This window comes from Atta colombica, unplaced genomic scaffold (genome assembly GCF_001594045.1).
Source record: "Atta colombica isolate Treedump-2 unplaced genomic scaffold, Acol1.0 scaffold83, whole genome shotgun sequence".
NCBI classification, from domain to species: domain Eukaryota; kingdom Metazoa; phylum Arthropoda; class Insecta; order Hymenoptera; family Formicidae; genus Atta; species Atta colombica.
This window is the reverse complement of record NW_017259576.1, coordinates 1846132-1859034: the sequence shown is the minus strand read 5'-3', so window position 1 is coordinate 1859034 and position 12903 is coordinate 1846132. Positions and strand designations below refer to the sequence as shown.

Genomic DNA, 12903 nt, shown 5'->3' with positions numbered 1-12903 from the left:
TGCAAAATATTTTTTATTATTTTTAATAAAATATCGGAAACATATCACAGCCTTTCGATTCTTTGATAACATTGAAAATACATGCATCTCTGTGATTCTTCAGTTGTTTTCGATTACATTGATTTTTTATAATGTAATATAAATAAATTTTTGTACTTTACTATATAATCAAAGAATTGTCAACGTATTTATAATAAATCCAGATATTCGTTTCACTGTTTATTTCAACATTTATCATCCATCTATCATATTGCATCTCTATCCGTAATTTAATATTTTATCTCGCTATTGTATTCTAAATTCAAGAGTCATCGAATGCACATACAATCTATCTTGATTCTATAAAGACATTTTGCATGCTCCATCTCATTAAGAAAAATATCGCTCTTGGACAGCGAGAAGTGAAAGTATATATATTCATGTATATAGAGATATATGTATAGTGAGCATTCTATATTTTCTATCTCTCATTGTAGCACATAATAAAATAAGAACGATACAAAATATAAATGGAAGAAGAATATGTCTCCATTAATCATCTTTTATTATCAATATATTTCACTTTTCTATTAATTTATTTCGGAATTATTCTATTTTAAATATATATCTTAATATATATTTTTACACAAATTTTTTTCTTATAAAATATTTTAAAATCATCGAAGCAATTATTCAGAATTGGATTAATTTCACGTGATAATTTTCACAACGTGGACAACTCTAGCACTTCGCACGTGCCATGAACGTTTGTTTTTGAGGCTTCCATCAGGCAATCGTGCGAGAAATTGTTAATGCAATACTTCCGTAATAATGTAATAGCGAAAGTTCGTCAGTGGAGGTCTCTGTAGACACAAGGTAAGAGCCGGTATCCTAAAGATATCCTAAAGAAGAGAAAAAAGTATCGGAGACGAGAGAGGAAACTAGTCTCCCCGCTGTTAATATCTTTAATTTTAAGAACAAGTTCCAAGTCACAGTTATTACATCAAGACTTTATCGGCAATAATTCTCCTTCCTCTTGCACTAGTTTGTGTATAAAGATGGTGTATGCTCACGTGTTTTCTCAAATTAGTCCTATATTAGTCGCAAGCTTGTTGCGATAGTTAATCTAATAAGCATCAATTTTTAAATTGACTCTTTAGATTGGCTGTCAAAAGTTTGCGATCGATTTGAGACTGATGCCACATATAACGTCTATTTGTATAATTGTATGTATTTGTCATAAAAATGTTTAGCTATATATTAGGCCATAAAAATATTTTCATCAAATAACACGCTATAAAATAATCGCTAATATGAAATATTGTATATATTACAATAATTGCGTTGTATTCATTTGAGTGCACATTTGTAAATGCATATCTGTAAATAGAACAACTAAAACGTATTAACTCTTAAACGCGCAAACTACTATTGTTATTCATGCTGTGATTAGCATTTCTATAAGCTTGAATTAAGCTCACGCCAAAGCTAGACGCGCTTAAGGGTTGAAACGCCGCCCTCGACATGTAGATTACGCGTGTTACAAAAAGCCTTCTGTTAACCGACTTTCGTTTATACTCGACTACTTTGTCACCGTAATTGCACCAAAGTGTGTACAGCACTCGCACGCACCGAATTTCTGATTGCAGAATTCCGGTTCGGCACCACCCGTTGCCATCAACAGCCCCGGCGAGCCGAGATTCATCACTTTTTATCAGGCGTTAGAGTCGGCTAGCATAAGAAATGAAAATTTGGGCGCGGAAGACGTGTCTCAACGGCAAAGACTAACTGGCGTGGTAACGAAGGTAGACCCTAACGCTACTGTACCTAACGGCGCCAGTAACGATATTGCTAACAACAATGACACCATCGCTCCATCAATCACCGCGACTACTATTACTACATCCTCCCCAGATATCACTACCGTAGACACTACCACTGCCGTAGAGTCGACAAACAATTCGCTCGCTTTGATATTAGGTGCCGAGAATAGTACCGATGGTAGCCCGGAAACCATCACGACAGTACAAACCCCCGCAAATCCGGACACAAATAGAGGAGAAACGACTCCAGTCCCCACCTCGGAAACGCTCGGGACCACCGTCCCTGTTAACACGATATCGAATACATCACCAACCATCACTACTGAAACTGCCACGTCGATAAGCACCGCCGATATAACTTTAGCAACAGAATCCTCCACAGAATCTGTTCCTAACGATGTTCAATCCACTGAACTGAGCACCAAAACCACGGAAGCAGTAACGCTACCCATCATTGAAATGGTGAACGCAAGAGTATCCATGCCAGCTTCTCAAAATCTGCAAACTGCAAATACATCGGATACAACAATACCACCCCCAATTATCAAAAGTGTTACCGTGATGCGCTTACCACCGGAAGCGATGACTATACTCACGATGAATGACATATCGGAGAGTATTGAGATGAATACCGTGCAACAATCTGAGGAAACAACGCCTCGCCTAATAGAAACGACCACCATAATCGAGAATATAGAAACAAATACCATACAACAGTCTGATACGATGAATCCGTCTCAAACAACGGAAATTACGAGCACTGCTGAGCCAACTACGACTGAAGAGATTTCGAATGACGTAATCGAAATTCGTACGACAGTGGTACCCGCTTTCTCAACTACATACCGCACACGATTAGTCGATTACGCACAAGATATTCTATCACTTTTATCACAAAAGGGGATTACGACGATTAACACACCGATCCAAAAACCTATCGCTACGACAACTGTCTCTCCCGAATTGTCCAATGCGATACCGGATTCGTCGTCAACAAATACAGAGAGCCTGGCGCAACCGGAAGAAACGACTACCATACGGATAGCCGGACAGGGTATCGATGAAACGACGGAGTCGTTCGATGTAGAATTCGTGTCGATCACGACGGACGGATCAGAAGAGACCAATACAAATACTATGCTTCAGAGTCAATCTAACGACCAAGGGATAAATGCACAGAATACACTGGATTCGAATACAGCAACAGAACAAACATTTTCGAGTACCGTAGGCAACGAGCGCAACACAGCATCAGATCCCGAATCGACAACGACAACTCAAGATGCGCGAGTTTCAATGATAGATGGAGAAATTGTGACCACCACAATGATACCGACCTCGCAACTCGTTGAGTCCGTTACGGAGATCGATTTCCGATCATCTAATGATACGTTACTCGCTGAGCTAATGACTATCGCGAAGACTCTCTTCACGGAAGCGATGAACGACACGCGACAGTTGGGTCAAACTGACGGCACGGTAGGAAACGATAGAAATCGAACCATGTTCGTGTTGAATGTCACATCAGAAGCTACCACTGCACCTTCCGAACTTTCGAAATCTTTAGAAAACACTACCGAACCTATAGACGTCACAACACTCATTGATTTATTCGGAAATGAAAGAAGAGATAATTCTACCCGCGGCCCTGTTGTAGGATCGAATATTTTGTTAGTGGAATCTAACGTGCAATCCACTAATGTAGGTGATGTTACCACAATGTCCCTTTCGCAGATGAAGACCGGAATATCAAATATCACTACGGTTACGGCCAGCATGAGCTCTGAACTAATTACTAATACGCCTGACTCACAATTATCTAATCCAATTGAATCATCCAGTAACAATACTGAACAACAAACTATTACGACAGTTTCAAATAACGAGACTCAGTTGTTGAATCGGTTATTAGAATTCGCTACCAATAATCCTTTAGCGAGCTCTGTTACCGCGAATGCAGAGGAAATGCTGTCTCTGTTTGATGTAAACAATTCCACGACATCGGACATGGTAACAGAATTAACCACTAGTGTAGCTATGACGGAAATAAACGTTGTACAAACGAATATCATAGATACTACTAATCAAACACCAGTACCCACCACGATAATGTCTGCATCTGACCTACAGATTACAAACGATCAATCCCTCATAGCAAATGCATCGGATATCACTACAACACTTCCAATGATATCCGATACAAGTGATACTCAGCCATTTGATACAGAATTTCCCACGGAATCAATTCGTAATTTAGTAGGCTTCACCAACACTACCACTAAACTCAACGACATAACAACAAATGCCCCTCAAATGCTAACCGATCTCGTAAGCGAGATGCCAAATTTTATTGCCCGTTTACAGGATACAACATCAACAACAACCGCCCAAGGGACGGCTGGTTCGAGAATCATCCAACCCGAGCAAACGACCGAAACCATCATCACCACCACCATTCCTAATATCACAACATCTTCAATCACATCAACAACCGATTCCACTATATCTCCCGTATCCTCTATCAACGCATCAACTATCCCATCCTCATTAGTTGAATCAACCACGACAACGGAGACCACGACGACGATGACGACATCGACAACAACTTTCCAAATGACATCAACGGAAGCGTTGTCGCGATCCGAGCTCACTACCACTGTCGAATCGACGTCTGAAATGACGACTACGACTGCCGACATAAACGATAATCTTGTTTCCACTGAGACAACGACTGATATCTCGACTATGCGAGGCACGACAGTCGTCCCGACTGAATCAGAGGATCTGAACATGATATCGAGGATAAATGACGGAGAAGAAACGACGACTACAACAACAACGATGACAAGTGCCGCACCACCCACAAATGGCACAAATAATACGTCAACTACAACAACCACGTCGACGACCGCACGGACTACTATGCTAAATCGAGTATCATCATTTCCGAAATCTACACCTTTCCAACCAGGGCCCTATCTGGGACGTTTCGGTGGCAGTCAAATGACTCCACTTCCGAGACCCAGCTCCTCTAAGGCTCCTGTTCGTGACTACTTGATTTATGGTATTTATCCTAACAAGACTATTGTGCGGAAGCGGCCAGAGGATAATGTGATCGACGGCAGAAATGTAGACAGCCCGTACGTGATATTCGGCATCTTTCCGGACGGCAGACTAGTTCGGAAGTTTCCCAACGGAACGATAATACCGGATTCACCCAGGAACCCGGTCGAGGTTGTGTTCACACTTAGAACTACCACTACTACTAACCGACCAGCACTCAGGCCATATTATAACCAGGCTAACCAAGCAGGCGTTTATAACAACCAGTATCAAGCCCCGGTGTACTATAGTAACAGTAGACCCATGGATGATCTGATGAGAGGCGCCCAGAACCTTGGATCCTTTGATTTTGGACTTATTGGTAATGCGATTGGCGTTACCTCTGGAAGCCCTAATTTCACGGGACCATTTGGTCTCCCTGCTAGCGTCCCAAGCACAAACAAAATGGTATCTTTATCTCATCTCTTCATCAAAATCATATTATACGTGCAATTAATTTGATCAAGAATCAAATCGCAATTGAGAAACGAGTCGCATTTCCTGGCTCTTTAGACATTTAGAAATCGTTGCCACGCGAAAGTAACTTAAAGTAGTTTAACATATTAATAGAAATCAGAATTTTATTAGAATAACTATCTAAATTTTATTTACAATTTTATACTTCTCAAAAAATTGCAAATTTATCTTCAATTTTTAAGAGCTGTCGTTTAAAAGCGTTATTTTAATATATATTTTTATAAAATTTAAATATTCATCCAGTTTGCGGTTACAGCCTGAAATTAAAAAAAATGTATTTAAATATAAAATTATATTAATATTAATAAGAAAAATTATATTAATATTAATAAAATATTATATTAATAAAAAGCAAATAATCTCATGCTTAGCGAAATGCGGATATTCATGTAACGATCAGCATTTCTAATTCTTTTTATTCTATTGAACGTAAAGTAAAGTTTCATAACACTCTCTTTCTGTCTCTCGCTGGATAATTATTATGTAATATTGATAGATTAACAATTCAGTTTCTTGGCATAACTTTGTAACTTGTCTTCGTAGCTTCTCTTTGACAGACTTTTTTCTTATAATATATATGCTTTACATTTTTGTAATTTTAATGAAATGCAATTTAATACTTTTTTCCAGGTCAAAAATATCGAATGCTACAATGGCTGTACACAGAGTATCGTTGTAAATTTGTAAATAGTTGTGACAATTTATAGCACTCTTGTTCGCCCATTTGCACTTTGAAAATTTTTTTATGCACTGTATCTTTTGTTAGATGTAACATACACAACCTGATGTTTCACTTGTATTAAATATTTGATATATTTCATAATACGTACATAAAAAATATTTTATAAAAATTTATTATTTTACAGATTTTGTCATCTAAGCACGACATGTGTTATACCACGGTTAAAAAGAAATTATTTTTATTATTCTCCTGAATTTCTTTAATTAGATTCTGTGTTCAAATATTTTTATATTTTACGTTAAAATAAATTGTACAGATGAATATACATTTTTATCATTACGAAACTTATTACTGTCTCTAATCTCAGATAAATTTATTAAAAATAATACTTTTCTTAAAAATCACAAAATACATTTTAAATCTTTATTATATCATTATAAATTTATATAATTAGGTATTTAAATAAAATAAAATTTTATGATATTAAAAACTAAATTGAAGGTATTATGAAAATAATTACTAAAAAGTATTAAAAGGCATAAAAGTTTTATATTTTTATTTCATAGTAAATGACACGATCGCACCAATCTTGTTTCTTTCGTAATATTTGAAAAATATTACAAGTTTATGAGCTCTATTTCTATTCACTATATATTAAGGTTTTGGTAACAACATTATTAAATGCGGCATGTAAATATTTCAGAGCGATATTTTATTAAATTCTCAAATGGGTACGTTGCCGAACTCATTCGGTAATCAGAGGCCAAGTAGCAGTCAAGTACAAGGCCCTCCAAGGATCATCCAGGATCGCGAAAGAAACGAAGGTTCTCGGACAAGAGTAACGTCTGGGCAAAACAGCGCTGTATATATCGGACAGGTAGTACACAAAATCACTTTATGTAATTATTTACTAAAGGAGAAAACAAAAGCAAACAAGAAACTTGAAAGCGCAATCATAAATATTTCAGGATAAATTTATTAATTATCAGATTGATGGTGCACCTGATATCAATCCAAAAGTCGTTGATGTAAGAATAAATTCAGTGGCTGTAAGTAATCGAATGATAATTTGATATTTCTTAATGTTGGATTTCTTTTTATTAATAAATTTTCTTGCTTCTATTTGTTAACAATTTGGAAATTAAAAATTACTCACGCTTCTCTTTATTGCTTACTGAAATAAGATGAGTATCTAATTTCATACATTGAATATAGTCTACTACATAAAATATCATGATATGAGTATCGTATTTTTTAATGACTTACTAAACTAATAAATGTTGCCAAAAATGTATAAACAATAGCTACTGTAGATAGTCGAAATATAGAAATACAAAATAAAAATAGAATTATAAAGGTACTAAAAAATTTGTTATCAGACTTCTGTGAACGAAGGCACGGCATCATCTACTGCGTCGAATCCATCTTTTGAAAATTTACTGAACAATCAATCGGGTGGTAATATAATAACAGCACCTCCTGGTTTTCCTTGGAGAGATCCTCTTGATCAGATATTCGGTATCACTACCAACTCACCTATGCAAACAGCATCTGTGGCATCAAATCAACTAGTATGTATTATACATAAAAATAACAAATATTTTAAATAATTAAACAATATTATTTAAATATTATAAAATATGATTAAATATATATTAGAAGTTTCTATTAAATAATAGATTTCTCAAAATTGTTACATTTATTTTAAAAAACACTGGATAATAAATGACATTTAAATATTTGTTACATTTTTTGTTTTTTTCATTATATTTTTTATTTATAAATATATTTTCTTTAGGACGAGCCAATCGGAAACAATGCACCGATTGTATCACGTGTAAATTCCATGGTGGAAGTTTTCACACCAATCGTGAGTACTGCAGTAATATCTCCATCCCCAATCACTACCACTACTACTACACCTATTACTGCTACTGTCAGTACCACCACTCCTACTACTACCAGTACTACCACTCCTACTACTACTAGTACTACTACACCTACTACTACTACTGTCAGTACCACCACTCCTACTACTACTAGTACTACTACACCTACTACTACTACTGTCAGTACCACCACTCCTACTACTACTACTATCAGCACTACCACTCCTACTACTACAACGCCGGCACCAACAACAACTGCAACGACGACTACTGCCGCTACTACTACCACCACCACCACCACTACAACTACTACAACTACTACTTCAACAACAACTCCTGCAACGACCACAAGTCAAACAACAACGCCAGGTACATTTATTCTTCCTCTGCTGGAAAAATTTCGCTAAAATTATTTCACATTTTGAAACACTTTTCAGAAAAATTTTAGTTTAATTTCAGTGATTTTTAGCTGAAAAATTTATTTTTAGCAAAATTTCAAAGAAATTTCAGGAAATTTTCAATTTCGGTTAAATGTTTCAAAACGTGGAATAATTCCAACGAAATTTTTTCACCTGGCTAGCAAAAGCCGCTTCTTTCATAAACTTCTTTCATATACTTACACTATACCATATACAATAGCAAGTATAGGATCAGTTCCACCATCAACTACCGCATCGACAATATCTACGAATAACGTATTAAGCAGATTACAAGCGAATACAGTGGAGAATCCCTTTGGTAGCACGTACGGGGATTTGGCTTTCCTGAATTCATTGGTAAATTTCATTTGTTTTCAATTTATATTAGAGATCTTTTAATGTTCTCAAATAGCAAATAGATGTTTTGTCGTCATTTTGATGTTAAAATAGTAATAAATGATTAGCTTATTACCTGAATTATTTCTGTCTTTAAATTTCGAGAAATATTCTAAAATACTTGTATAATGTAATGAACTATATAAATTAATATAACAAATTATTCTTTACTTTTTATATATATACTTTTATATATGTATATTTTTTATAGTTACAAAACAACAACGATGTTAAGTCCACTACGCCGAAAACGTTAAGTGAAGTAGAGCAATTATTAGCAAACAGGGTGAGCATTAACAAAATGAACATTAACATTTATAATAAGCATAAGTACGAAAAAGGGAAAATAATAATAATTTTATGAGCACAGTTATTATCCTCCAAATTAATACATAAAATGAACAAAATATTAAATTTCGACTAATATTATGTTTCAAATCCGAATCGGAGCGCATTTTACTGAGAAATATAACAATACATACATTAAAAAATTTACATTTATTAAGTATCAAAATCCGTTTTGACCAAAATAGAATTTTTTCTCTTATTTGATTAATTCATATTTTTATAATAAATTCTTTTATCTGATATATTTTTTGTAGATTTTGTCACTTGCACTGGCTAATCCTGGGCCAACGAGATCGCCAAAAGCGATTCAAACCGCAAATTCGAATGCGAATGTGAATGTAATTAAGAATCCATCAAAGAGCTCGTCATTCGGATTGTCTTCCGAACCAATAATAATTGACTTATTACCACTTACGCCAAGAGTATCTAGCAGCACATCACCTACGAAAAAATACACTGAAACAATCGCGACTAAAGCACCAGTCGTTATCACTGCCAAGCCTAAAACGACAACCAGACCCAAAACTACCACTCCTCGAGCATCTGTAGGATTTGGTTCGGGTTTATGGCGAGCATTGTTTGGCAATAACTTTTTCGACGCGACCACTGCAGCGAGCACTGTAAAAAGAAAACCCACGATTAAGGCAACTCAAAAACCTACCCGTTCTACCCAAGCACCAGCGCAGATCATCAAGTCGACGCTTACGAATGACCTCGTAATGACCTCGATCAAATCGCCAACGACGCCAAGAAATGTAGATATTTCAGACATTTATGTAGCTTCGAGTACATCGGTCGCAGACAATATCATTTCCGCGTCAACACCAAGTACGATTTCAACTACGCTCTTAAATAATCTTAGATTGAGAGATGTCTCTACGTCTACGTATTCATCCGAGGACGATGCGAAATTCTTGGCTGCGCTCCTGCAAGCAGTACAAACGGGTAAATCATTTCCTTCTTTTATTCTTTTTTTAATGAAATATTTTAATAAAATATACAATTATATTTAATTGAACATTAAAATACAAAATATCTTACTAATCAAGCTAAATTTAATTATCTAAAAATGTGTCTTCTTATATTTTTGAAATTATTAAATTGATTTATAATTATTTTTACTGTAAAAATAAGACAAGATTTCAAATGAAGAATAATAATTAATTTTTATATAGTAATGATTTTTTCTTACTGTTAGATTTTGAAAATAGAATCGCAATTTTAAAATTGTAAATTCAATAAAGTCAAGAATAGAAAGACCATTTTTAAATCTAAGAACAATTTCTATATTTTCCTAAATTGCTGATTTTGACTTTAGATTCCGATATTAGTTTTTATTAATTCATAATAAATTCATAATAAAGCAGAAACGAGAACGAGTACTTCGGCGACAACACGATTAAGTGAGGATGATGAAGCTTTTTTGAGAGCGATTTTAAATAATCAGGCTAGCATTTCTACCACAACATCGTCATCTACCGAAGTGAATCCTGCTGCTTTGCTAGCTCTGCTTTTAAAACAACAAGGAATAGAACCCACAACACCAGCAACAAAACTTAGAGAACAATTACAATTATCAGTAATATTTCTTTCACGATTCTCTGAAATTCTTTATATAATTTATTAAAAAATATCGATAGACATACATGTAATGTATATCTTCTCGATCAGAGTCAAGGTCTGCTTACGCCAGATGCGACTTCGACCACGACTCGACCAACAACCACTAGACCGACCACTATAGCGAAGCAAGTAGTAACATCGAGACCTTCTGCGAGACCAAGACCAGCAGAGAATATACTACAGACTACGACATGGGCTCCAAGTTCAACATATCCGCCTCCTCTCTTTGGAGGAAGTGGATCGGGTAATGGGCTGGTTACCGCTACTAGAGCCATAGGCAGATTCCTTGGCGCTGCCATTTCGGTAAACATTTTTTTTCTTGAAATTTCTCAACTAATAAGAAAATTTAATGAAAATTTATTCTATTTCATTTTGTGTATAACGAAAATAAATATACAAATAAAGTCTTGCAGAGAGTTTGGATAGATTCAAAAGTTATTTTACAAAAAAAAAATATTATTTAAAAGCAATTATCTAGATAATAAATTATAATTAAAAATAAATTATGAAAACAAATTAAAAATTTTTTGAACCAATTTTTTTAATCTTCTATATTCTCGAGTTACTACATTTTTATGCTATACATATTGAATTAATTATTTAAAAAGATCGTCTCATTGTATTAGTCATTAACATTTTTATTTTGGCTTTTAGGGTGCAGCTCAACAGTTACAATCTTTACTAAGAAATAGTACCAGAAGCGCAGCCGGATAACATTAGAATGGAAAAGAATAATATACATCAATTTTCAATCAATCTGAAAACAAATATCAGGATTGAGATAGTTATTAATTAATATCATGCTTGCTATTGAAAGTGTATAATGGCAACATGGAAGTCAATAAAACGCTAGGAAAGTTCAATCAAGACAACAGGAAATTTGCTCAATTATTACGAGGACTATCATAAATAATAGATGAATAAGTCTCAAAATTATATTTTAAAAAATTTTTTCCTGAAAAAACCATTTTTTCGGAATAAACAAATTAAAAAAATGTTAAATATTGAATAAAAAATTCTCAATACAAATAATACTTAAATAATTTTAAATCGAATAGTATAATGTACAAAGTATACTCGATGTCTTGATCGAACATTTCTTGTCGATTCCTAATCTAAGAAATGAATATTTCATTCATTGTTGTTAATTATCACTAAATTTAATACCGATACGATTCTCATTGAAATTCGAAAAAGAAAGTTGATCAAATATATTAATTCGTTCCATTTTCTATAGAGTTTAGATACAAACTCATTTTTAATTCAAAAGAATTCAATCCGACAGGAAGCCGAAGATATTGTTGAATAAATTTTTCTTTCTCGATATTTCTTGAGATAATCTTGTGACAAGATGTTCCGTGATAATTCGCAACGAAGATTTCGAACGTCGAAACAATTCTAAAACTTTGCAAACATTTCCAAAGTAAGCCTATCGATTTTCCTCCGGATGTACTTGTGGAGATGTTTGTAACGATCATTATAATTAAGATAATATACTAGCGCGACGCTTTTCATATCGTTACTTGTGTGCTCTATCAATGTGTCTTGTCTCTACGGTTTTCTTCTTATTTTTCTACTGTCCTTTCGGTGAATGTGCTCAGTGGATTGTTAACGGCTTAATACTTTGCATGCGAATGACTCTGCGAAATATGGTATTTAGCAAGTTAACTTCGTGATAATTTAAATTTTTTAAGTCTAACTTGTGAGAAGTTAAATAATTGTAATAGACACTGAACTGTGCGCATCATCTGTATGCAAAGTTTTAAATGAAAAATTGTATGTTTCGATCAATACTTTTGCAATTTCAGAAGAAAGTTCTTATTTCTTCAACATCTCGCCTTGCATCCGCGTATCAATATATCATACGCAAATTGTACATTATTAAATTAAATTGTTTTTAGAGAGAAAAGGAGCGTAACATAATTACGATTTTTTAATATAAAGAGGGAATGTAATAGTATTTTTTAATATATGTGAATAATGTTATAGAGCGATTGAGAGAAAGATTAAGAATGGGGCAAAACTAACTGGTATATCTTGAGCAATTTTTTTTAAGCAACCGAAAAATTTAAATAACATAAATACTTTAAAAAAAATTAAGAAAAATTTTTATAAATATTCATTTAGAGATATTCTTCATATGACTTTTAGATGTCACTTTTAGA

General features: G+C 34.2%; 1 protein-coding gene across 1 annotated transcript in view; it reads left to right on the top strand.

Annotated features, from left to right (window-relative positions):
* Positions 1 to 11631, top strand: part of LOC108693005 (uncharacterized threonine-rich GPI-anchored glycoprotein PJ4664.02-like) — a 36495-nt gene extending 24864 nt beyond the window's left edge. The window contains exons 9-19 of the mRNA XM_018201632.1: positions 1629 to 5312; positions 6767 to 6940; positions 7032 to 7112; positions 7443 to 7634; positions 7862 to 8321; positions 8592 to 8728; positions 8979 to 9053; positions 9370 to 10060; positions 10483 to 10694; positions 10787 to 11041; positions 11393 to 11631. Coding sequence (XP_018057121.1) covers positions 1629 to 5312; positions 6767 to 6940; positions 7032 to 7112; positions 7443 to 7634; positions 7862 to 8321; positions 8592 to 8728; positions 8979 to 9053; positions 9370 to 10060; positions 10483 to 10694; positions 10787 to 11041; positions 11393 to 11452 — 6021 coding nt within the window. The 3' untranslated portion in view covers positions 11453 to 11631. The remainder of the gene's footprint in view (positions 1 to 1628; positions 5313 to 6766; positions 6941 to 7031; positions 7113 to 7442; positions 7635 to 7861; positions 8322 to 8591; positions 8729 to 8978; positions 9054 to 9369; positions 10061 to 10482; positions 10695 to 10786; positions 11042 to 11392) is intronic.
* The last annotated feature ends 1272 nt before the right edge of the window (positions 11632 to 12903 follow it).